Source organism: Phalacrocorax aristotelis, chromosome 21, assembly GCF_949628215.1.
Source record: "Phalacrocorax aristotelis chromosome 21, bGulAri2.1, whole genome shotgun sequence".
Lineage (NCBI taxonomy): Eukaryota > Metazoa > Chordata > Aves > Suliformes > Phalacrocoracidae > Phalacrocorax > Phalacrocorax aristotelis.
This window is the reverse complement of record NC_134296.1, coordinates 2,020,455-2,042,511: the sequence shown is the minus strand read 5'-3', so window position 1 is coordinate 2,042,511 and position 22,057 is coordinate 2,020,455. Positions and strand designations below refer to the sequence as shown.

Genomic DNA, 22,057 nt, shown 5'->3' with positions numbered 1-22,057 from the left:
CCCCAGCACCTGTGTTTCGTCTGCTGGTGAGCGCCGAGGCACAGCTGGACTGAGCCACCGGTGCAGGGCAAGACCCGCTCGCCCTCGCCACAAAGCCAGAAAGCTGCGTGGAGACGGACGAGTCATTTAATCCCGCATCTGCTAAGCCACAGCTGAGCTGGCCTAGAAAGCCAGATCTGTCCACCAGTCCCACCACCGGTGTCTCAGGAACCTGTCAGTTTAGGGCCCCCGCCACCCTCCAGCTGGTGATTTAAGTCCCAGACAACCTCCGGTCTGTCTCCTGGAAAAGAGAAGCAGGAGGAGCAAGCACTGAAGCTGGGAAGTCATCCATGGACCTGAGCACCTCCGGGTGCCAGGGGGACAGCAGCAGCGACGTGTGCTGGCGGCTCCCTGACAAATCTCCAGGATGGTCCTCAGAGATCAGTCCCATTTACCAACCGGCACCATCCCGAGATGCAGGGAGCAGCACATCGTGGTGTCCCCAAGAGCACAGATACCTGAGACTCCCAGACCATCAGAGCCACAAAGACACCAACTTTCCATCTCCTCTAAAGCCTGGGCAGCACTGCAACCAAAAAACTCCTGAATCACACAGGCATGTTCACCAAGGTACCAAACTCCAGCTCACACCTTGCCTCTGCACCAGCTCGTGCTCCCAAAGCGGCGCAGCGGTGTCAAACCCACCAGAACCTCATTCCAGCATACAAGCAGACGGTGGCAAACGAGCTTAAATGAATACTTTGCCAACCCTGACTTGGCCAAAACCAGGACATCCCCAGAAGGTTTACACAGCTTTAACAAAACCCAGCTTCCTAAGCAAATTGCTGTTATAATGATGCAATTTAAGGGATAAACAAGCCCTTAAAGGGCTGGTGTTATTCAGGAGAAAATCACGGTGTCTGGAGGCAGCTTGCCATGGCTGTGACGAGACGGCACCAGCCGACAGAGGATGGGAGCCAGTGTGAGCACAGCTGGAGCTAGCCAAGCTGGCCGGATGCTCGCTGAGCTGGTCCAGCCCCAAGCGCAGCAAGCATCCGGCCAGTGCCAACGTCCAGGCTGGACCAGCTTGGTAAGCATCTGCCCAGTGCCGAGCTCCAGGCTGGACCAGCTTGGCAGGAGTTTACCTGGTGCCAAGCTCCGGGCTGAACCAGCCCCAGGAGCATCTGTCTAGTGAGCATCCCCATGAGCGGGTCGAGCACGGAGCTTGGTGCCAGGCATATGCTCATTGGGGCTGATACAGCCCGGAGCTCGGTGCTGGGCGGATACTCACAGTGCAGATGCTCGTGGGGCTGAATCAGCCCTGAGCTCGGCACTGGGTGGATGCCTGCAGGGCGGATGCTCGTGGGCTAGAGACAGTACTGAGGGAGGTGGGAGGATACGGTGCTGGGAAATCGGAGCAGAAGGCCAGGGTAGGACCAGTCTTACCAGGATGCCGGCCCTCCCCCTCAGCGTAAGGTGGAAGCATGGTAGGTGGTGCAAAGGGACAGCTTGGGACCATACTGGGGGGCTGCCAGGGGCAGAGAGCAGCAGAAAAATCAAGGAACCCCCTCCCCATTCCTGGGGTACAGGAGTCACTGCCCCCCCATACCACGCAGCCTCCAAGGGGGTGGATGTGCCCACTCCTTCACCCCTCCTGCCTGCACACCCAGCAGGGATGGGGCAGTGCATCTGCCTGGCTCAGCCCCCGGGTCTGGGGGCAGAGCAAGCCCTCGGCTCAGATGCCCGGCCTGGGGGTAATGTCGGGGGACAGCAAGTCCACCCACCACCAAGCCGGGGGATGAGGATGACATCCCCCCAGCCCAGACATAACCCAAGGGAAACGGGGGAGCACAGCACATCCCCTCACTCAGACACCGCCTCCAAGGGGTAAACGGGGTGGGAGACAAAGCACCCCCGGACTGAGGCACCCCCAGCTGGGGGACAGAGCATCCCCAGCCCAGCCCCATCCGGGTGGCAATGGGGAGGAAAGCCCCACCGGCCCAGCCCCCCAGGGGGGTGGATGGGACCGAGCATCCCCTCGGGGAGGGGTACAGCATCCCCGGGGAGGGCAGAAGGGGTAGAGCCCCCCGAGTCCAGCCCCACTGGCGGGGCAGAAGCGGCGGCTGAGCATCCCCTGCCCGGCCCTGCCGGGGGGGCCGTGGGGACAGCACACCCCCCTCCCGGCTCCGCGGGGCTCGAAGCATCCCCCGTGGGCAGCGTGGGGCCGCCCGGCCCCGCCCGCACTCACCGACCGCCGAAGTCGCTGGAAGCCGCCGCCGCCGCCGCCGCTGCCTCCCGCTGCCCACCCCGCCCCGCCCCGCCCACTGCGTCACCGTCCCCGCCTGGCCACGCCCCGATGGCCACGCCCCATCTGACCACGCCCCGAGGGGTGGGGTGGGGGTCTCCGTCGGGGCTGGGGGCGCGGAGGGGATAGGTCAGGATATGGGGGACAAGAGCCCTCCTGGGGGGCAGGAACCTCCCTGGGGGGCAAGACCGTCCCGGGTGGGGCAGGATCCCCCCTGGAGGGGCAGGAACCCCCTTGGGGGGAGCAGGAACCCCCTTGGGGTTTAGTAGCCCCCAGGACTCCGCTGGGGGCCTCATCCAGCCCTAGAGGCAGGGAGGCAGGAGCGGAGCCGGGCTGTGGGGCAGCCAAACCCTGGGTGCCCTTTTCCCCCACCTCCACATGGGGAGCAAATATGGGGCCGGGGGGTGACCCCGTGCCCTGCCACATCCCCCTCCGCACCCTGCCAAGGTCCAGCTCTGAGCTGTGGGGGGATGGGGCACATTGCCCCTTCTGATTTTGGCAAAACTGCGATTGACCGTTGGACTTGATGATCTTGGAGGTCTTTTCCAACTTTAATGATTCCATGATTCTTAATGATTCCATGAAAACTAATCACCCTGGGCTCCCTCCCTGGGAACAGCCTCTCACACCCTAAAATGGGATTTGAGACAGGCTGTCCATGAACTGCAGCGGGAGCAGCTGAAAGGCTAATCCGCCCAGCACCCTGCCCATCACAGGGTGGTGGTGTTAGCAGAAAAGCAATTAATTTCGGGCCCCTGAAACAACAAGACTCCGCTCCTACCCTTGCAGAGCCATCAGCATCCCTCGGGCATCCCTCACCCAGGCCACCCCTGAGGAGCCCTTCTCAGCAATGCAGCAGTGGACAAGCAGGGGACTGGCGTCATCAGAGAGCAGCGCCAGTTCCTTCATCTCACCAGACTTTAGCAGGGGTGTCAAGCTCATTCCTCGGTATTTTTGCTGGAGGACTTTGGGAAGGTCTCAAATAAATGCTCCCAACCTGCTGGAGGAGCGAGCGTGCTGGATCCAAACGGTGGCTGGACACGCAAACAACCACCTTCACATCGCTTTTGTCACATCCTGGTAAAATTTCATCTGTTTTCCATGTGCCAGAGTTTTCCAAGCTGAGCCAACCCCTACTTTTTAAAAATAATGCTGCGTTACGTTTCTCAAATAATGGTGATGAACAGCATAGCCCAAGGAAAACATTTTCAAGTACCAAAGGGTGGGTAAAGCGCCAGGATCTGTCAAGGAATGGCCTTTCCTGACTGGGACGATCAAAAGTTTTCTCAGTCATCAGATATGTTCTTTGCTGATAAAATACTCTTAATATATTTTATTAAACGCTGAGAGAAAGAAATATGGTGAGGAACATAAGTTATATACACCGTTAGCTCCTGGCCATGCCTGGATAGCAGAAATAAGGTGGATTTCTTTATACCCTTTGCATTACCTCGCTCTGGTGAGGCGTGAGAGCTGAAGCCACAGCTCTGAAAGTGTTTTGCTACGGTCCTGGCCTCCCAAGAGCTGAATCATCTGCTGTGGTCTCGTCCTAAAGGAGCACAGGTGGAAAATGCAGCACACTGGGGGCTGTTCGGTGCCTGTCAAGGGAGGGAGGGTGGGTCAGGGCTTGTGCTCTTCTGCCATTGTGTTAATCCCAAAGGAGGGGAGTGGGACCCCGCCAGCCTCCCAGTTTGGACACCCCCAGGACTGGCCAGGAATCCCAACCAGCATCTGCTCTTGGTGGCACCCAAATCCCTGTTTCAGCATGGCACAAAGGCGCCACAGGCCCCGAAATCACCATCAGGCTCTGGGCTGCCACTTCCATTTCCCCTGTGCAGATCCTCTGAGCGATTCCTCCCTCCAGGAGGTGGCATTGCTTCTTCGACCAGCACTGAGCACCCAATTTAGCTCTAAAAGAAATAGTAAATACAGTTTACAGCCAGTGACCACCCATCTCCACACCTGCAGGCGAGGAGTCGCCCACCATGAAGGGTGGGCGCTGGGAGCTGGTGGTGCAGGCTGCACTCCCAGGCACCGATGGGTGGTCGTCTGCAGGGTGGCGGCAGGGGGCCTCTGCTGGGGCACCCTGGGGTGGTGGCAGACACCCAGGGTTGGGGGCACGGCTGGAGCCAGGGGCTCGAGGGGCAGTGGCAGGAGAGCAGGAGGGGGATCACGCAGGCATTGGCGCTGGGGGAGCACGCAGGGGGCTGTGGACACAAAGGAGTTGTTACTGGGAGGGGCAATTGCTTCACAGCCCCTCATTACTGGTCGGACTGAGGGGTGGTGCAAGTACTGCAGAGGCCCTGGTTACTGGGAGGACTGGGAAGGCCATTGCCTCAGAGGTCCTAATTACTGGGAGAACTGGGGAGGGCAATTATCTCAGAGGTCCTCATTACTGGAAGGACTTGTGGGGGGTGACATCCCCTCAAGTGCCCTCATTACAGGGAGATGGGGAATCCACCCAGAGTCCCTGGTTACTGGGAGGACTGGGAAGGGCCATTGCCTCAGAGGTCCTCATTACTGGAAGGATTGGTGGGGGGGCAATCGCCCCAGGGGCCCCTGTTATTGGGGGGGCTGGGGGGCAACTACCTCAGAGACCCTGATTACTGGTGTGTGTGGGGCAATCCCCACAGTGGCCACCATTACTGGTCGGACGGGGGTTGGTGCAAGTACAGCAGAGGTCCTGGTTACTGGGAGGACTGGGGCGGGGGGGGCACAGTGACCTCAGAGGCTCTCGTTACTGGGAGGACTAGGAAGGGCAATCCCCGCAGAGGCCCTCGCTACTGGGAGTACTGCGGGCGTGGTGGTGTTTGCAGCACCGGCTGCGATAACGGGGGGGTGTTGGGGGGGGGTGTCTCACTCAGCGGGAGCACACACACCTGCCCCCCACCGCCGCCGTGACGTCATAGCGGCGCGCCGGCAGGGTCGCGGCCGGGTGACGTCACGGTCTCGCGCGGGGCGGGCGGGGGCGGCGCTGTCCCCGCTGTCCCCGCGGCCCCGCTGCGGCCCGGGCGGGACATGGCCCCGCGCGGCCGCCCCGCCGCCGCCGCCATGCCCAGGAGGGGCGCCCGCAAGCGCCTCAAGTTCCGGGCCGACGACGTGTGCTCCGAGCGCGGTGAGGAGCGGCGGGGGCCGGGGCCGGGCCTGGGCCTGGAGCAGGGCCTGAGGGGAGCGGGACTGGGCCGGGCCGGGAGCGGGGCCTTGCTGGGCTGGGGCCCGGCCCTGCCGGAGGAAGGCGGCCTGGGCTGGTCGGAGAAGAGGGGCCGGGCCTGAGGGACGAAGCGGCCTCGCCCGAGGGGTTGGGGGGCCTGGGCTTGGCCAGGGGGAGGGGAGGTGGGGACCATCCCGTGTCGGCCGCGGGGTGAGCCGGGCCCACTCGGGTTTGTGGAGGGAGAGAGCTGTGGGGGTACCCGGCCTGATGGGGAAGTATGGGAATGAGCTGTTTTGGTCCGCGAAGGAGGAGCCTGGGCCTGAAGGATAAGCCGGGCTTGAGTTAGGCTGTGTGTGAGAGGGGGGCGTGGAGTTTGACGGTGGTCGAGGTGGAGGGAGAACGGGGCAGGAGCGTGGGTCCCCTGGGCCTGGTAGCCTGACGGGCTGGGGTAGAGGCCTGCTGCTCCTGGCCTGCCCCGCTCTGCTGGGGCCCCTTTTCCTGTTTGTGCGTCTCCTGCTCAAGCCTCTGTTGCTATGGGGAGTGGCCCCTTGAGGGATCGTGGCTCTTAGACCTTCTATCCCCTCCCTTGTAATCCGTAATCCCGTTGACGCCCTGTCTCCCGACTCTCCTGCAGTGACGGTGGCAGATTATGCTAACTCAGACCCAGCTGTTGTGAAATCTGGACGGGTGAAAAAAGCTGTGGCCAATGCAGTTCAGCAAGAAGGTGAGTCTGCACCGGGGAGCCTGCCTTCTCTGGGCAGCTGCTCCATTTTGCAGGGCTCTGCATGATGTGAGGAACTCTCCCTCTATGGCCTGAGAAAAATCTGTCTCATTTGGTGCCTGAAAATGAGTCTGTGCTCATCTGCAGAATCAGGTTTTCAGGAATGTAGGAGGGTTTGCAGAAAGCCTGTTAGAAGCCCAGTAAGAACTGCTGAGTCTTTGTTAGTGCCTGAAATGGAAGGCCTTTTTCCATTAACCATTGGGTGTTATCTCCTGCTTGAAGCAGAAAATAACATGATAGAGGAGTCTTTTACTTTATGACCTCATATAAAACTGTAGACAACTTTATTAGCAAGTAAAGTTTTTTGCAGTGGCAGTAAGGTTATGATAGTCCTGGCAAATGTGTTCCCTTCCCTGTGCTGTAAACTGCAAGGAGATCTTTTGAAGGTGTTGCTGTTAGTTTGGTGAACTGTATAAACAAGTAATTTCCTGGAAAGGTATTGCAATATTTTGTTATCTACTTCCTCCTCCGTTGTTAGCTGCTGGGAGCATTCTGAACTAACACACCCTGTTTGTTTGAGAAATGTTAATGTTTAGGCCTCAACTTTTAAATGCAGCTGGTCACACATGTCGGAGACGAATGTTGTTACATTGATAGTGATGACTTAACCCTTCATATAGAAGAAGTCTTGTTGCTGAAATCTTACATGTTTAAAGAAAATATGCTCTTCGCATGAGTACCTGTCATGGAGAAGCTGTAGGGGGCAGTGATGCTGGTGAATACCCTTTTTAGCTGATACTTCTCAAGCTTTTAAGATCAGAGCACCTCCCTCTTTTGTTGCCTCCTTTGTAATAGGCTCGGGGCTTCCCTCTCCTTCCTTCTCCTCTTCACCTTTCTGTATTGTCTCTTTGAGTGCCTCAAAGTACTGCGCTTCAGCATCTTACCTGGCAAACCCTGTTGTCTTTTCTTTCTCCCTGTTCCACCCCAAGTCCTTGCATCCAGCATCCCCTGCTTTGTCCAGCTTAACCACTCTCCTAAAATCCTGCTCTGTTTCTGGCTCAGCTCCACGCTGTCTAGATGACTCCAGGACACAGCGGTTCCCTGCCCACCCCTTTCTCAGGTCTTTGCAGTGCAGAGTCACTGGGGCTTCCCCCTCCTTTTTTGGGGATCCTCACAATCTCTCCCCCCCCAGCCCCAGGGCTGTGCTACAGCCTTATCTGGTGCAGTCATGACGCATGCTACAGCTTTATCTGGTGCAGCCTGCCAGGGCATGGGGACAGCAGGCAGCCGGGAGGAGTCAGCAGCCTCTGCCCAGGGAGCTTTAGCCTTTGGCCTCGCTCACCTGCTGCTTCTTGGCTCCAAGTAAACATCACACTGCGTGTGACTGCCAGCAAGTGGGGAGCTTCACAGGGAGGGGAGCAAAGCCCAGGTGGAATTTTCCTGAGCTTTTTTCCTCCCCATCCGAACCCCCAGGGATGAGGTGGGGATTGCTGCTGTGAGATGAAGAGAGGGTGCCTCTGCAAGATTGCAGATGTTCCTTCCTTTGCAGAGTGCAATGGTTTCTTTTCTTAAACCCCTCTCTGAGACTGTGTCAGTTGACTTCTCTTGCTTGGCTGTATTTTATGTCAGAACTTACTGTCATTCGGGTTGCTATCTATTTCCTTTTCTTTTTGCCTATAAAAGGTCATGTAGAGAGGGCAGTACAATCTGACAGTGAGGGATACTGCTGTCATGAATGCATACAGTTTACAGAGTGAGTGGTGCGAAGCGAGGTAGAACTGCTTTAGCAAAGCACTGAAAGTATCTGCAGTCAGTGGGTGCAGTCAAGCTCTGTCTTAAAACTGTCTTTCCATCTGCTGCTTTACCACTTCAAAACCTTGTTCTGTGGTTAGAAATGAGAATGTCTCTCGCCTGAATTTATTTATGGTCAGTTGTTGATCTTTTTTTTTTTTCTTGTTTGTTTCCTGCTACTCTGTCCCTTTAATTCAAATAGCACGCCTTGCCCTCCAGTGGCTCTGGTGACTGTAACTGTGATGTATAAAACCTAACTGGGCTTCAGTTTTTGCTAGGTTAGAAAAGCTTGAGCAGTGCAAGCCGCCTGTGGCGTGGTCAGGTGCCTCTTGGTAGAAGTCCTTTTCTTCACCCAGCACATTAGGCTGAAATTCAGCTTTCTCGACTGAATTTTACAGGCTATTTGCAAAGTGTTTGTAATGCTGTTACAATGCTGGTCTGTCTATGACAGCGCCTCATGCAGCTGTAATGTAGAACCGCACCTTTCTTTTTCAAGACCATCATTACTGCCTCGGACATGGAATTTTCTGCCCTAATGAACACTCAGTTTACAGATCAATTTTTAAAAATAATACTTCTTGACAGGGATGTGTCTGAATGTCTCCCCAGAGGCAGCAAAAAATCCCTCCAAACCCCTGCTGACTTGCTGTTTTCCTCGTTCAGCCAGAGTCTTTCCCTTCACTAAATTCTAGGATAAGTGCAGCTCCTGTCTGCTTGGCAGTGAGTTATATCGCTGATGGATTGTGTGTCATCGGCCACAGGATGCCTTTATCCTGCTGAGAGGGGAGTGTATCTTCTCTGTGTTCATAGAACAATCACAGAGTAGGTGCTGGCTCTCTACAGGCTGAGCCGTGGTCACACAAGGCAGCTCTGGCACGCAGGGGAGCCAGTTAGCACTGTAGAAAGAGCCTGTTGTTTTATTCAGAATTGTAAACAGCTTTGGCTAAACCAATGGGATTCTCTGTGTAATGTGCTGGTAATAATCCTCATTGTTCATTCTTTAAAACAAGAAGCGGAATAACTGTGTTCCCAGTTCACTCACCCATGCTAAGCTTTCTCTGACGAGGTAACCCTTGGGCCCAGGAGCTTTAATGCAGTTAGCATTTGTGGCAGTGGCTGTGGCAGCGGTTCCACTCAAGTGTCCTGAGCTTGGATCACCTTTTTCTCTCTGCTGGTATACTTACTGTGTCGTTGCTTCCCATTCTAGTAAAATCCCTCTGTGGTTTGGAAGCTTCTTGTGTTCCTGCTGAGGAAGTTCTCTCTGTGTCAGGAGAGTCTTGTGACAGCAGCGATGAAATGGATACAAAGGAAAGCATCAATGGGCGAAACGCATCTAGAAAAAAGAAGAGCAAAAGGCACAAAGGTATGGCCACCAGCCTCTCCTGGGGGGCTCTGCTTCTGCGTCTTCTGTGCCTGTGATGTTAGTGCTTGCCATTTACAGGCTAGTCGTGGGGCTCTTCGGGGTGTTCTGTAACTTGTATGTGCACAAAGAAATGCCAAGGGTTAAATCACTTTTAAATCTGCTGGGACTTGTCAGAGGTATTGTCTTTTCACAAAGGCAGAGCCTTGGGCATGAAATCAAAGCCTGCGAGCTGTTGCTTTCAGTAAACCTCTCCCAACCTTGGAAACAAATGCTGCTCTTCAAAAGAGCCGTGAAACTTTGCCACTGGACATGTTAGTCTGTTGAACACATGTTGGTGAAAGTAGGATTTGCTTTGGGGCAAAACCAGCGCTGCCCTCCATGACGCATTTGTTGGCAAAGTACTAGCTCTGTCTTCAGGATGTTTCCAAGACTGTGGTTTGTTAGAAATGAGTTTAGAGGGCTCTTTTTCTAGCAAGCAAGTGAATTTGGCCCTCATGACATCGTAGTAAGTTAATTCCAGGGAGATGTGTCCTTCAGCATTTACACTTTGTGCAACTCTCTAGAAAGCAATTTGCAGTGCCGTGGAAGCAACAAACTGTTCTGCTCCGCTGTGGAATCCTGCAGGAGTTTCTAATAAGAGGTTGCAAAACACATTTTCACTTGGTTTTTTGAACTGAAGAAAAACTTAACTTCGTTAATACTGATACTACTTTGTGTAACACATGAACCTCCGCTACAGACTGTAGATGCACAGTGCTCCTCTGGCATGGGAGTTTAATCTCTTTTATTAAGATGTCCTTGGGAATTCTGGGAAAATAAGAGTACCTGAATGGCTAGGGTTACGGGAGCTAAGAGTCTGGACAGACAGTATTCTGTTCTACCACAATATTGTCTTATTTCTGCTAAGTGTTTTGGGAAGAAAAATGGTAATAGACAAGTGGTGCTTCTGGCCACACTCTGCAGTTCAGCACTTGTGTGGCTCGACGGCTTCTTGTGTCAGAGCTGAAACAGTGAGTGGATGTTACAGCCCCTTGTGGGGGTGCTTGCCCTAAGTCCGTAGTGGTGTAGGGAAGGGATCACATCCGGAGCTTTCCTTGGCAACCAACATAGCAATTATCACATGAGGAGAAAGCGCTGCCCTGTGTTATTAACCTGCTGTCTCAGGGTTAGATCTGGCACCCTCAAGTTCTTAAAACACCTCCTTTATGCCACTTGTTCACAAACCTCATAGCAGGTGTTTCTGGTAGCACTGCATACAAGTTGTGCGTTTTCTTGATGTTCCTAATGCTCAGTATCGTTTAGCTATTTATGTTCTTCAGAAGTATTTTTTCTACTGAAGTTGGAGCAATGTCTGTGGAAAAACGTGTGGTGGTAACTTAAAAACACTGCAGGAATGAAAGGAGTTTCTGAACCTTCAGTTCTGGTTGAGTAGTTCTGACACCTCTGAGAGGAAGAACAGGCTGTTCTGTCCACCTGCATTGCATTAAAAGTTTCCCATCCAAGAAGCTTTAATGAAATTACATATTTAAGAAAAGCACCTGATTAGCCAGTTGCAGAAGAGGATTCTTTGCCCTCCCTAGCAGAGCTCCTATAAAAATACTGCGACCATTTCATCAAAGAATTGACAAGCTTGGCAGTGTCTTAATGTTCAGGGACTTCTAGTGTAAAACATTTTTTGATGATCAGTTAAGTGAGCAGCTTTGATAAAAAGGCATGAGCTTGGCCCTCCTTTACGTAAATTTGCCTCTGTATTTGCCATCTGATTTTTATTTCGCTGCTTAAGTGTTATTTTTCAGCTGTGAAAGGGTCAAGCGTTGAAACAGAGTCCAGAAAAGCTGTGGGGTTTCCATCCTTGGGTACCGTCAGAACTTCATTGGACAAGATCCTCAACAAAATTATCTAATTCAGCCTGCTTTGAGCTGGGCTGTTTGGACTAGAGACCTCCGGGGAACCCTTTCAGCCTGAATTATTCTTTGAATCTGCCGCTATGTGTACTTGTGCCAACAGTGCAGCAGGGAGAAACGATGCCATATATCCAGCAAAGGGAACGTGTAATGGTTGTACGGGCGGGCAAGCGAGCGCTGATGAAAACTGGTAGCAGTGATAATGAAGTTGTGCTGACTTGGGCTTGTTTGGCTGACTGTGTGTATATATGTGTTTCATCTGCTTACCCTGTGCTACCAGTAGTAAAGCACATGCCTCTAGATGTGACTGGATAAAGAGGTTATTTACTACACTAACATACCTTCATTGCGTTTAGAAAATCCTGATGGGGGTGGCGGAGAAGAGTATCCCATTGATATCTGGCTGTTGTTGGCTTCCTACATTCGCCCTGAAGACATTGTCCGGTTTTCTTTGATTTGCAAGAAAGCCTGGACTGTTACTTGCACTGCTGCCTTTTGGACCAGGCTCTACAGAAGGTGAGACTCTAGAGAATTTAAACTATTTGTAGGTGGCTTCAGCAGGGACCAGCTCTCTGCAGAGCTGTAAATAAGGGAATAATTCCCTATAAGCTAAGGTCCTATAATATTTGCATATTGACATGGTGATGTGGGCCTCATTTGGCAAAGGGTTGTGGTATATTGCATCTGCTCTGGATCTGGAAATGGATCTGTGTAGCATATTCTGTGTGAAATCTCAAAGTATCGTGCGCTTCTCTGCCCATGGCCGACACTGTAACGGCGTGCTCTGTGCGTAATGCACAGTGCTTACAGCAAGGTCAGCGCCGTTACCTGACTGAAAGACAGGCAAGCGCCTCTGATGGAAAACTTGCCCTGCCTCAAGCTTTGATCGTGGCCACCTTCCTGTAGCAAGGGTGGCCTGAGAGGCATTTTGGAGCTGTCTCGGTGGCAGAAGTGAGTTATAAATAAACTAAGAGAAGAAGAGCAAAGAGGTGGTCAAAACTTGAAACAAATCCTTCTGTCCTGGTGCATGTCACTTGGACTTCCCTTCAGGACAGAACATTTTCTTTACATTTCTGTACCTGCCGCCCAGGAAGCGCAAGCAGCAGGAATACAGAGCAAATAGCAGCCATGGTCCTCCTCACCCCTGTCGTTTAGTGTGAAGTTCCCTAGCAAAGGCTCCTTTGGCATTTGATCAAAGAATGACCCTGGAGTGCAGGCATTCAGGCTGCTCAGGCAGTTGTCTGCAAGCATGCAGTCAAGCTCAGCTACAGCGAGTCCTGGAGAACCTGCAGCAATCTGCAGGCCTTTGTGCCCCCTGCAGTTAAAACACCATCTGGACTCTGGGCAAAGAGTCTGCGAGGAATTACTGGGGAATTGTAGCATGATAAGTTTATTTGCATGCTGGAAACCTGTCTGGTGCAGGTAAAGTCTTTGGGACTGTCGTGATCTCGTGTAGATCAGTACAACACCCTTGAAGCACTCAGAGTTGACAAGAGGTCCTCTGATCAATCAGATGTTCAGTTTTCTCTCTTCATAGCTCTCTTCTGCACGTCTCTGGCATTCTGACCCTTCAGCATGTGTTGGGTTTGTCGTTGGCTTTTCAGGCACTACAGTCTGGATGCGTACCTGCCTCTCCGCTTGCGGCCAGAGTCCATGGAGAAGCTGCACTGTCTCCGCGCGTGTGTCATCCGGTCGCTGTACCACATGTACGAGCCTTTCGCGTCTCGAGTCTCCAGGAATCCAGCTATTCCAGACAGTACTCCCAGCACTTTAAAAAATTCCAGAGTAAGTGGAATCACTAAAGAAGTTGGATATGTCTGAGATGTTGCTCTTTGGGTTTTTTGTTCTCTTTCTAAAAGAAAAATAAATGATGTTAGATGGTCGCCAGTGAAGCTTGGGTATAGGATGATTACTGACTCTGAATAGTGATTTTTTAAAAGTGTGCTGGTTACTTGTATCTCTGTAGTTGCTGCTGCAGAGGATTCTAGTTACTCCTCTGGGTAACTTCTGCCTGAGTCCTACCATAACATCTTTGTAATCTGCAAAAAGGCACTTGCTTCACTGAATGATAGAACTTGCTAGGGATATTTGCAGCTCTCCCATCCTCTATTGCAAACTTGTTGCTGAAAGGAGGTTGCGGTGGGCTCAGCTTTTATATCTTCCACTTTATTCTGACACTGTCTGCCAGAATACATCTTTTCTCCATAGCAGGCATCTGGAGGGATGAGAAGTGACACTGACAGCCTCTGAAAGGGCGTCATTTCATACCACGGTCCTGTAGGTCATCCATCGTCTTTGGTGGCTGGGCGAGGGAGGGTAGTGAGGTTGTGAGCATGGCAAATGTGCAGAGCAAATGTCTGCTTTGGGACTGGGGCTGCAGTTGTGTTGGGCTGTAAAGGATTTGTCTCTGGTGTGGGCAGGCAATTCTCTTTGCTATCCCAGCTTGGAGCACTTGCATATCCATTCCTCTTTAATTGCTGTTGACCATTAACTCTGAAATGCCTCCATGTCTCTTGTTTGGTTTTAACTTGTAACTGGCTGATACTCTGTGAGCAGCTTAAGCAACAATGTGAATTCTCCACCCTCCAAATCCAAAGTCAAAAACCTGTTGAGTGAAGTTTTTGGAGCCAAACTGAAGTGGTTTTGGTTCAGGAGTTGTATTTTCTTTTCCATGCAAAATTGAGCAACCTCATCTCTCTGTGTGTGACGTCCCTCCTTTCTTCTTATCCCTGGGTGAATACTGGAAAAAAATGTCCTACTGCTTAGGGAGCATCCAGCAGTACCACAAGCAGGTGGTGCTGCAGAGCCGGAGAGGAGCACACAGTTCCGTGTGTAGGCTGATCTCCGCATGCAGAGCTCTTCGTTCTCTTCCCAAATCCCCAGTCTGGGTATTATCCTTCTTCTTTTTTTTTTTTTTTTTTTTTTAAAAAGGCAGAATATTTCTAGGAAATTCCAACTTAACAAACCCTGAGGTGATGCTGGCAGGGTCGGCATTTTGGAAGCTTTCACATTGACATCATAACGGCTTTGGTGCCCACTGCTAGTGCTTCTACTCTACTAACGGTTTGAGGAGGATTCTTGAAGTGCAGCCTATTATTCAGCTTTTAAAAAAGGAAATTAAATGGTGGCAAGGCTTTGTTAGAACAGTAGAGGTTTGACCTAACCCCTTGGAGCATAAAAGAGCCATCCCGAGTCTGGTCTTGCTGTACTACTGCATTGCAAGACTCTGAGCTCCACCTCTGTTACTGTGCACAGAAATGCCTTGGCACTGTGGGTATGGAGGAGGATCTGACATTCCCTCCCCACATTCTTGCTTTCATAGGCTTTGATTATACCTTTACGGGTCGTTGAAACTAATGGCAAATGCCTCCATAAACTGCATGTGGCAAGAGGAGACCCCAGACCCGGGTGTTATCAAATCTAGCTTTTCCTCTTTAATTTCCTTTTTTCTTTCCCTAGCCTAGCTTGTGTGGGACACTGGAGCCGTTATGGTGTCAGCAGAAGTGTTTGCCCTTTAAAGACACCCCCATTATTTTTGGTGGAGCGGCAGGCCGTACGGCGCGTCTGAAGGGCAGGACGGCTGACCCGTGGATGACATCCTCTGCCCTTTAGGAGGTACTGACCGTTTTGTGCTTCACTACTTGCCGTGACCAAACAAGTTGCTAGACCAGGCTGCCTCTGCAGGTGAACTACAAATGCAGATGGTGGAGTTAAACTCAGCAGCATCTGCTGCTCACATGAGGTAAAAAAGATCTGGAGAACGTTTTTATCAGAAAAAACTGAGGGCCACCTCCTCCCAGGTGGAGGTTACTTAGCGCATGTTTCTGAGCTTGACTCCACAAAGCTTTGTTTTTCACCTCACGAAGGTTGTTGAGATGAAGGTCCTTCAAGGGCTCTTGCTTATGGACATGACTCAGAGTTGAAGTAAAGGGTCTTGTATCAGCTGTAGTCTCTAATTACGGAGCCGCCTGTGGTGGAGCCTGGCTCTGGCTTTGTTTCGTTTGGGGTCATGCCATCCTGGAATGAAATGAATGTGTGCTTCGCCCTGCAACCCAGTCAGGCCTTCTCTTGGCATGGGAGAGACTGTGTATGGGTCATGGGGAGTAGTCTTTACCCGTATTATTCTTCCTTTTCCTACTGACACTGTTAAAAGATAAGACCAGCTGTGGTGAGCTGGCATCTGTTGTGTGGAAACACTTTCAGTGATGGCTGGACTGACTTGCCAGATTCTTTTCTCAGCTGTTGAAGGCTAGTTGCTTCTACTCGCTGGTAGGCAGGGAATTTCCCTCCTACTCAGTGTCTTACAGGAGTTCTGCTGAGACTCCTGCCCTAGAGTGGGTGCTGCATGCTGGGGTGGATCCTGTGGACCACACGGCATAACAGGATTAAAGTGGAGGACTCGTGTATGTCTGTGTGGGAGAGCAGTGCTGGTTACCTCTGACGCTGTTTGAGGCACTTTTCTCATTTTCTTTTAAAAAGGGACAGTAGGTTGATCGGACTGTGCTATCCTGGCAGTGATTTTAGAGTCTGAAGTCTGACAGTCGGTGCCCAGTGATGTCAAGACCTTTTGACACCACAGTGGCTTAGGAACTTTCTCATCTGTCACCTCATAGCTCATGTATTGGTCTCTGCATTTCCCTCTGGATTCTCTTCTTCTTGGTCCTATTCTGTTCTCAGTTGTTCCTCGCCTTAGTCTTGTTTGGAGTCTGGTTTACTGGGAGCTCTTGGTGGGTGGGGTAAATGGGTGAATCTGGACTGCTCACCTCTGCCTTATCAAAGGGACAAATTGCACAACGGGATTTTTCTGTTTAGCACATCACTGGCTACGTGTTGTATCATCTAGTTGCATGATGAGTTGGCCAACTTGAAACTGGGAGACCTAAACTGCTGAGTGCGTTCTTTGAACATAATTAATTTGAATATATGGCTGCTCCTGTGTAATTGTGTTTGTAATTGGAAGCCTTTATGCTCTGCTAAAACTTATTTAAAGTCATGCCTCTAAAGGTTTCATAATTTTCTGTTTCTTGTTTTTGTTGTTTGGTGTTTTTTTTTCCACCTCAGTGTCTGCTTTTCTGGTGCAAAAAGATTGAAGGGAACAGACAAGAAGCAATGTGGGAATTCAACTTCAAGTTCAAAAAGCAGGTATGAAAGAAGAACCAGAATGGCTGTGACTGGTTTTCTTGAAGCAGTGGTGATTTTTCAGGGTGGTAGAAAGGAAGGTGGAAACTTTTTATGCATTCAGACAATACATGGAAGCTCTGACTTCCATGATAAACTAAGGCACATTCTGAAACTACACTTGGTTATCAGTTCGTATTACCAAGACATTTAGAATGCTACATTTTTATTTCCTCATATGGTATCCTTTCTCCACTGTAAGACATGGGCCATTTGTTACAGCAAATAGTCTGATCTTTGGGCGTTGCTACTGATTACTACCAAAAAACAGACTATTTTACTTCATTGGTCAAAATGTTGACCGAAATCTGAAACTTCTTGTTTTACCATTGGAAAGAGCAGTGCAGAAAGCCAACACTGCCAATGAAAACCTCCAGTACTGGGTTTCGGGAGAAGCAAGTAGTTTCAGACAACCTTGAGAATTCTGCAGCTTTCCCCTCTAAGAAATGATCCTGTGACTTGCCTGTCCCGAGTGATGGCTTCTTTTTTTATCTATGGCTCTGCCCAGACAGGTGGGAGTGGGGTGAGAACCTGCTAGTCAGCACAGGCGAGAAGCAGCCATCTTAGGTTCCTTAGCTTAGCTAAAGAAGTTTCTCTTTCTTTCAAGTCTCCCAGATTTAAGAGTAAGTGTTGCAAAGGTCTTCAGCCACCGATTCAGTATGAAGAAGTCCATACAAATCCGGATCAGGATTGCTGTCTACTGCAGATCACCACCTTTAACTTCATATTCGTGCCAATAGTCATGGGTATGACGTTTACCTTGGTAAGTGTTCGAGAAACCTGCCAGGCAAACTTTGCCTGTCCAGTTTCTGTAAGCACTGTGAAGAGGGTGCCTCTTTGGTGGTGTCCTAATCACGCTGCAGCATCAACAAATCAGTCTGGGAATCTTAAGGTTAACGATCAGAGGAAATGCTGAGGATTTCAGTTTAGCTTCTGCATTTCCATCAGCTCTTCCCTGCTTGGTGCATCAAATATAGATGATGTAGAGAATCTGCAAGGAGCTGTGGTTGTGCGGGCTCTGGGGACAGTGTAGTTGCCAGTACTGCAGCGGGGTAGGGATGCAGAAGGGAAGGTCTTCCCTCCTCCAGAAAATATCACCTTACCTTATGCCAATGGATTCTGGGAGCAAAAACCTGTATGAACAGACTCTTTCAATACCTGGTCCCTGACTTCTGATTGCTGGCAGAAAGGGCAGCTTCTGAACCAACTTCCACAAGCTCCGCTCCAGACAGCGGCAGAGCAGGTGTGCTTCGGCAAGAGTGGTGGTAAAGCGCGGGGCAGCACCTGCAGCTGGACTTGTGAGTCAGGGTTTCAGAAGCGACCTGTGCCCAAGAGAGGCTGGGTCTGGCTTCGCTGAAGTGTAGGGCCGTGAGTTCCAGACTTCCTCTGACAACCACTTGCTTTCAGGTTTGCTTCTGGCATCATTATTTGCTGTTACCAGCCAGAGGGAACTGGTTTGAATCCAGTGCTGTAGATGCAGAGTGTAACTCTGCCAGCACCTGAAATACTGTAGACATGTACACTTTAGAAGAATTTTTAAAAAATAGGTAGAAGTGCACTGTTAAGAACTCTATTTATTCCTCACTTTGATTTTCTGAAGCACCTCCTGGTCTCTTCTCTTCCAGTTCACCATCAACGTGAGCACAGACATGAGGCATCATCGTGTGCGCCTGGTGTTCCAGGACGCCCCAGTTCGCAACGGCAAGAAACCTCGCCTTGACCAAGGAGTGCAGGTTGTGCTGGACCCTGTGCACAGTGTGCGGCTCCTGGATTGGTGGCACCCGCAGTACCCCTTCTCTCCGAAAGCTTAGTGCTCTCCTGAGTCTGCAGGAGCCGGCAGGTGACTGAATCTGGCAGGCCGAAGAGAATTCCTAGGAACCAGGAAATCCTATTTTTATTTCGTAAATAAATTCTGCAGTCTCCTTGCAAGTGGTTGAAGCTACTGAGCTAGTCTGTATGTATATAACTTCTGGTCAGTGATGGGCAGAGCTGAGTGTAAAGCAGAAACTATTTGTAAACACACTTTTATGTAAAATCCACCTTTTATGATTTGAAAGGAGCTCCCTGGAACTGTTCATTTAAAATCCTTTTGGTGCTAATGAAAGTGGTCCTGTTTTCTGTTTGGGAAGAAGCAGGAGGTTTTGCTTTCCAGCTTTAAAATGACCAGTAACAATTTAAAAAAAAAAAAGCCATCTTTGTTTTACTGCAGCAGGATTGCATTCAAACACAGTGTGATATTTCAGTGTCTGAGAAGCAGTAAGCAAAGCAGCAGTGATCAACAATAATGCTGATTCACAGTCCAACAGATATGAGTTTAAGGAAAGAAAAAAGCATAAATGATCAAACAAAGAAATTATTTCAAAGAGGATTTGTAAGGCAAAAGTCCTTGAATGTAAAGATACTCCCAGTTCTCACGCTGATGTTTCCTCTTTGAAAAGAAGATCTAAACCTTTAAAACCAGAAGGTGCTTTTCAGAGAAGAGAAACAGAGGGAGAGGAGATGGAGGGGATAAACTAAAATAACTGAAGCAGTGATGAAGGACATGACTGTGTCTTTAAGAGCAGTGGAGCAGTGTTGGCCTGTTGACACTGGGAAGCCCAGAAGCAATCGGTGATCTGGTTCTTGACTAAACACGTTAATTTCTGTGAGGAAGAAGCAGCACTGAAATTTTCTGTGGCTCTGGGTCGATTGAGAAGGGAAGAGGGGCAGAGAGGCTGGGCCTGTCTGTTGTGCCCAGAATGAATTAAGCTGGAGATTGAATTCAGCGGGTGAACTTGCTGCTGACAGCCAGGGTTCGCTGGAGGAGTGGTGGCAGGCAGAGGAGGTACCCGAGTGCAGTGAGCGACAGTGGAAATAGTAACCCTGGCCTGAGTTTTGCTGCCTGTTGGTGCGTAGCTCCTGAGCCCTGTTTCACATCAGATCTTGTCTCAAGATGGAGTAACTGAGCACTTTTCCATGTATAACATTTAGTGAAGCTCCTGGAAAGAGAGGGATTTCTGCCATCTCAGTTTGAATTTAATGTGCAAGACCCCCATGACCCTGTGTAGCTGCCTGCGAGGAGTTCCTTGCATGTGCCTCTGCAAATCGCCACCAAGGACGTCTACCCCAAACTTGGATCTGTGTTAGAGGCTCTGTGATGTTGGCTTCAAACATACATATTGGGGCAAACTCCTGTCTTATAGTTCCCCTTTTCACTGCTGCTGAATACATGTTGGTGCCAATGGGTAAGTTTTGAAACTAGATCACTGTGATAATGAATCGGAGCCCGTGACAGTGGAGCCTGGTCTGTGATAGCCTTTGTGGTGCAGCAGAGGAAGAGCAGCAAGCTAGTGCTGGAGCTGTGTGTAAAGGCTGCGTCCCAGTGCTGTGCAACACGTGGCAGTGCCTGTGCGGAAGGAAGCTGCTCCAGGGCAGCGGATGAATAATGCCCTGTTTGTGGTGGCGTTAAATACTGCTGAACTCGGTGATGAGTCCTTAGTGGTCATGTGGTGGAGTCTCTCCACAGGAGTTACGTTGTCAGCTTGCACAGTTATCTGTTGTCTTGGGTGGGAACTCTCTCTTGGCTGGTGTACACTCTCCTAGGGCGGTCGGTGTCTGTTTCATCAGAGCCTCTTCTCTGCAGAATCAGAGGTTCTTTGAAGAGCATGCTTCAGGGTGTTTTCCACTATGTACCATGAAAACTCCTCTTTTACACAATAATGCCGGCGCAGTGTGCCTGGTGATAGCCGCTAGTGCTGTGCATAAGATAGGGACATGGAGGGAGGGTGAGGGCAGGGGTGTTCGGTTCCTGCCTCAGGGCTGGATGTCAGGAGGATGGCGCAGGCTGGTTTCTGCCTAAAGCTCTGCCCTTACCTGCAGAGAACTGACCCAGCTGAGTGGAGACTGGGAACAGCAGCCTGCACCTTGCTCTTGCTTCTGTGAAGAAATACAGAACAAATCCTAGGGCTGCCTGTTTCTGACATCTGTGAAAGCAGGAATATGTTCTAATCAGGCGTACAGCATGTCCAGGATCTGCTTCACGTTCTGGGGCAGGGGTACTCCAGCAGCACTCGCTCCGGATGGCGAATGGCTTTCAGCCCAATAACTTTCCCCAGGCTGCCGGTCCTCGCGTGGTGCGGCCAGAGCAGGTGGCACAGGTTGTCATGGCAGGGGGCAGGTGGATGGGATGTCCCGGGCTGCCAGCAGACTTGCTGCTTCAAGTAAGGATATTTAAGTAGGGTTACCTCGCTCGGGGCATCTGTCTCTCCCATGCCAGCCTTTTTCAAGGCTGAAATGTATAAAATGTAGAACGATTTTCAATCTTTTCCTCTGCAAGTAGCAAACCTTATGATGACTCCAGGGATGGAGCTGTGCCGCGCAGCAGAGCTGGCAGGGACTGGGGACCTGTTGCGATCTGCATGGTGAGGCCAGTGAGGTGGCCGGGGTGCTGCAGAGGTTGGGCTCTGCTTGCCTGCGTGTAGAGCTGCAGGGCACCGTGTTTTCCCCTTCCTCCCTTACCCTCCCTTTTGGGGCACAGGAGCCCTGCATGGGGTTTGCTCAGTGATGTGAGCGACTCCTGGCTGGACCTCAGCCCCAAGCAGGGGGGTTTATACTCCCTGTCCCCCAAACCCAGCCTCTCTGAGGCTGCTTGCCAAAAAAAAAAATCCTTTTCCGTGCTCTCCAGGGGTGGGGTGCGGTGAGGCTGTGGGACAGCTGGTCTCTGTGGTCCCTGCCAGGGCTCCGGGCAGGAGAGGCTGGGGTTTGGTGTAAGGTAATCACCCTTTCCCATAGGATGTGACTCAAAAGGGTGCCTGGTGGTGGGAAATGGAGCCCGCAGTTGGCATCCTGATGCTCTCCCTGTTGCATGGGGCCCCGTTTTACCTCTGCTTTGTCCTGCTCAGGCTCCTGAATAATGGAAGGGCTGTAAGCGGATCTGGACCGGCTCTCCGCTTTCCCCAGGGGAAACATGGAGTCTTGGCCGCCACCCTGGCCTCACCGTGTCCCTCTCCTTGCTGGGGATCAGGTGTCAGATGGGAGCTGAGCCGGGGCAGGGCAGGTGCTGTGGGGAGGGTGGCCGGTACCTGCGGTGGGTCCCCTCGGGCCTGTCCCACGCCAGCGCTCGGCTCCAGCCCCCTGGGCTGTGTCTGTGCCTGCGCCGTTGTGTGCCCATCCCAAAGCAGCCTTTGCACCTCAGGCTTCTCCCTTTTCTCCATTTTATTTCAAGAACAAGCAAAAATAGAATATTTCAGTTGGAAGGAACAAAAATGTGCCTTTTAGCCCCCTTTAAGCTGCTTGTCTATTTCCCACGAAAAAAAGAAATTGCTGTTCAGCAAGCAGAAAGCATGAGCACCGGGTTTCAGGCCAGAAGGAGGGTTGTGAGTAGCTCTGGGTGCTGGCACCCTGGTTGTGGCTGGGCGCTGAGGTTGTGCTGTGGCCCTTATAGTGGGGGACGGATGGAGGGGCCCTTTTCCAGCCCCCTAACCAGCATTTGAGATGTGCCCCATGGCACGAGGGCTGGCTCGGGCTGGGCTTGCGGGACTTGCTTGGAGGGCGAGAGGACCCAGGACCACGTCGCAGTGGGGGCTCTAGGGACGGGGGCCTGTGCCCTGGCTGTGGATTCCTTTCCCGCTCCAGGTAGGCTCACGGATGTGCCTGGAGAGGGTCACATCCTGCCCTAGCTCTGCAC

At 51.5% G+C, this 22,057-nt stretch overlaps 2 protein-coding genes across 6 annotated transcripts in view; one reads left to right on the top strand and one right to left on the bottom strand.

Moving 5' to 3' along the window:
* Positions 1 to 2,268, bottom strand: part of PPFIA4 (PPFI scaffold protein A4) — a 62,195-nt gene extending 59,927 nt beyond the window's left edge. For all 5 annotated transcript variants that reach the window (XM_075115642.1, XM_075115644.1, XM_075115645.1 and 2 more), the window contains exon 1: positions 2,228 to 2,268. The gene's annotated coding sequence lies outside the window, so the exon portion shown is untranslated. The remainder of the gene's footprint in view (positions 1 to 2,227) is intronic.
* A 2,955-nt stretch (positions 2,269 to 5,223) lies between these two features.
* On the top strand, positions 5,224 to 18,321 carry TMEM183A (transmembrane protein 183A). Its single transcript, XM_075115908.1, has 8 exons — positions 5,224 to 5,399; positions 6,070 to 6,159; positions 9,155 to 9,310; positions 11,571 to 11,730; positions 12,819 to 12,999; positions 16,276 to 16,356; positions 17,000 to 17,155; positions 18,018 to 18,321. The coding sequence occupies exons 1-8, from the start codon at positions 5,303 to 5,305 to the stop codon at positions 18,201 to 18,203; spliced, it is 1,107 nt and encodes a 368-aa protein (XP_074972009.1). The 5' UTR covers positions 5,224 to 5,302; the 3' UTR covers positions 18,204 to 18,321.
* Positions 18,322 to 22,057: the final 3,736 nt, after the last annotated feature.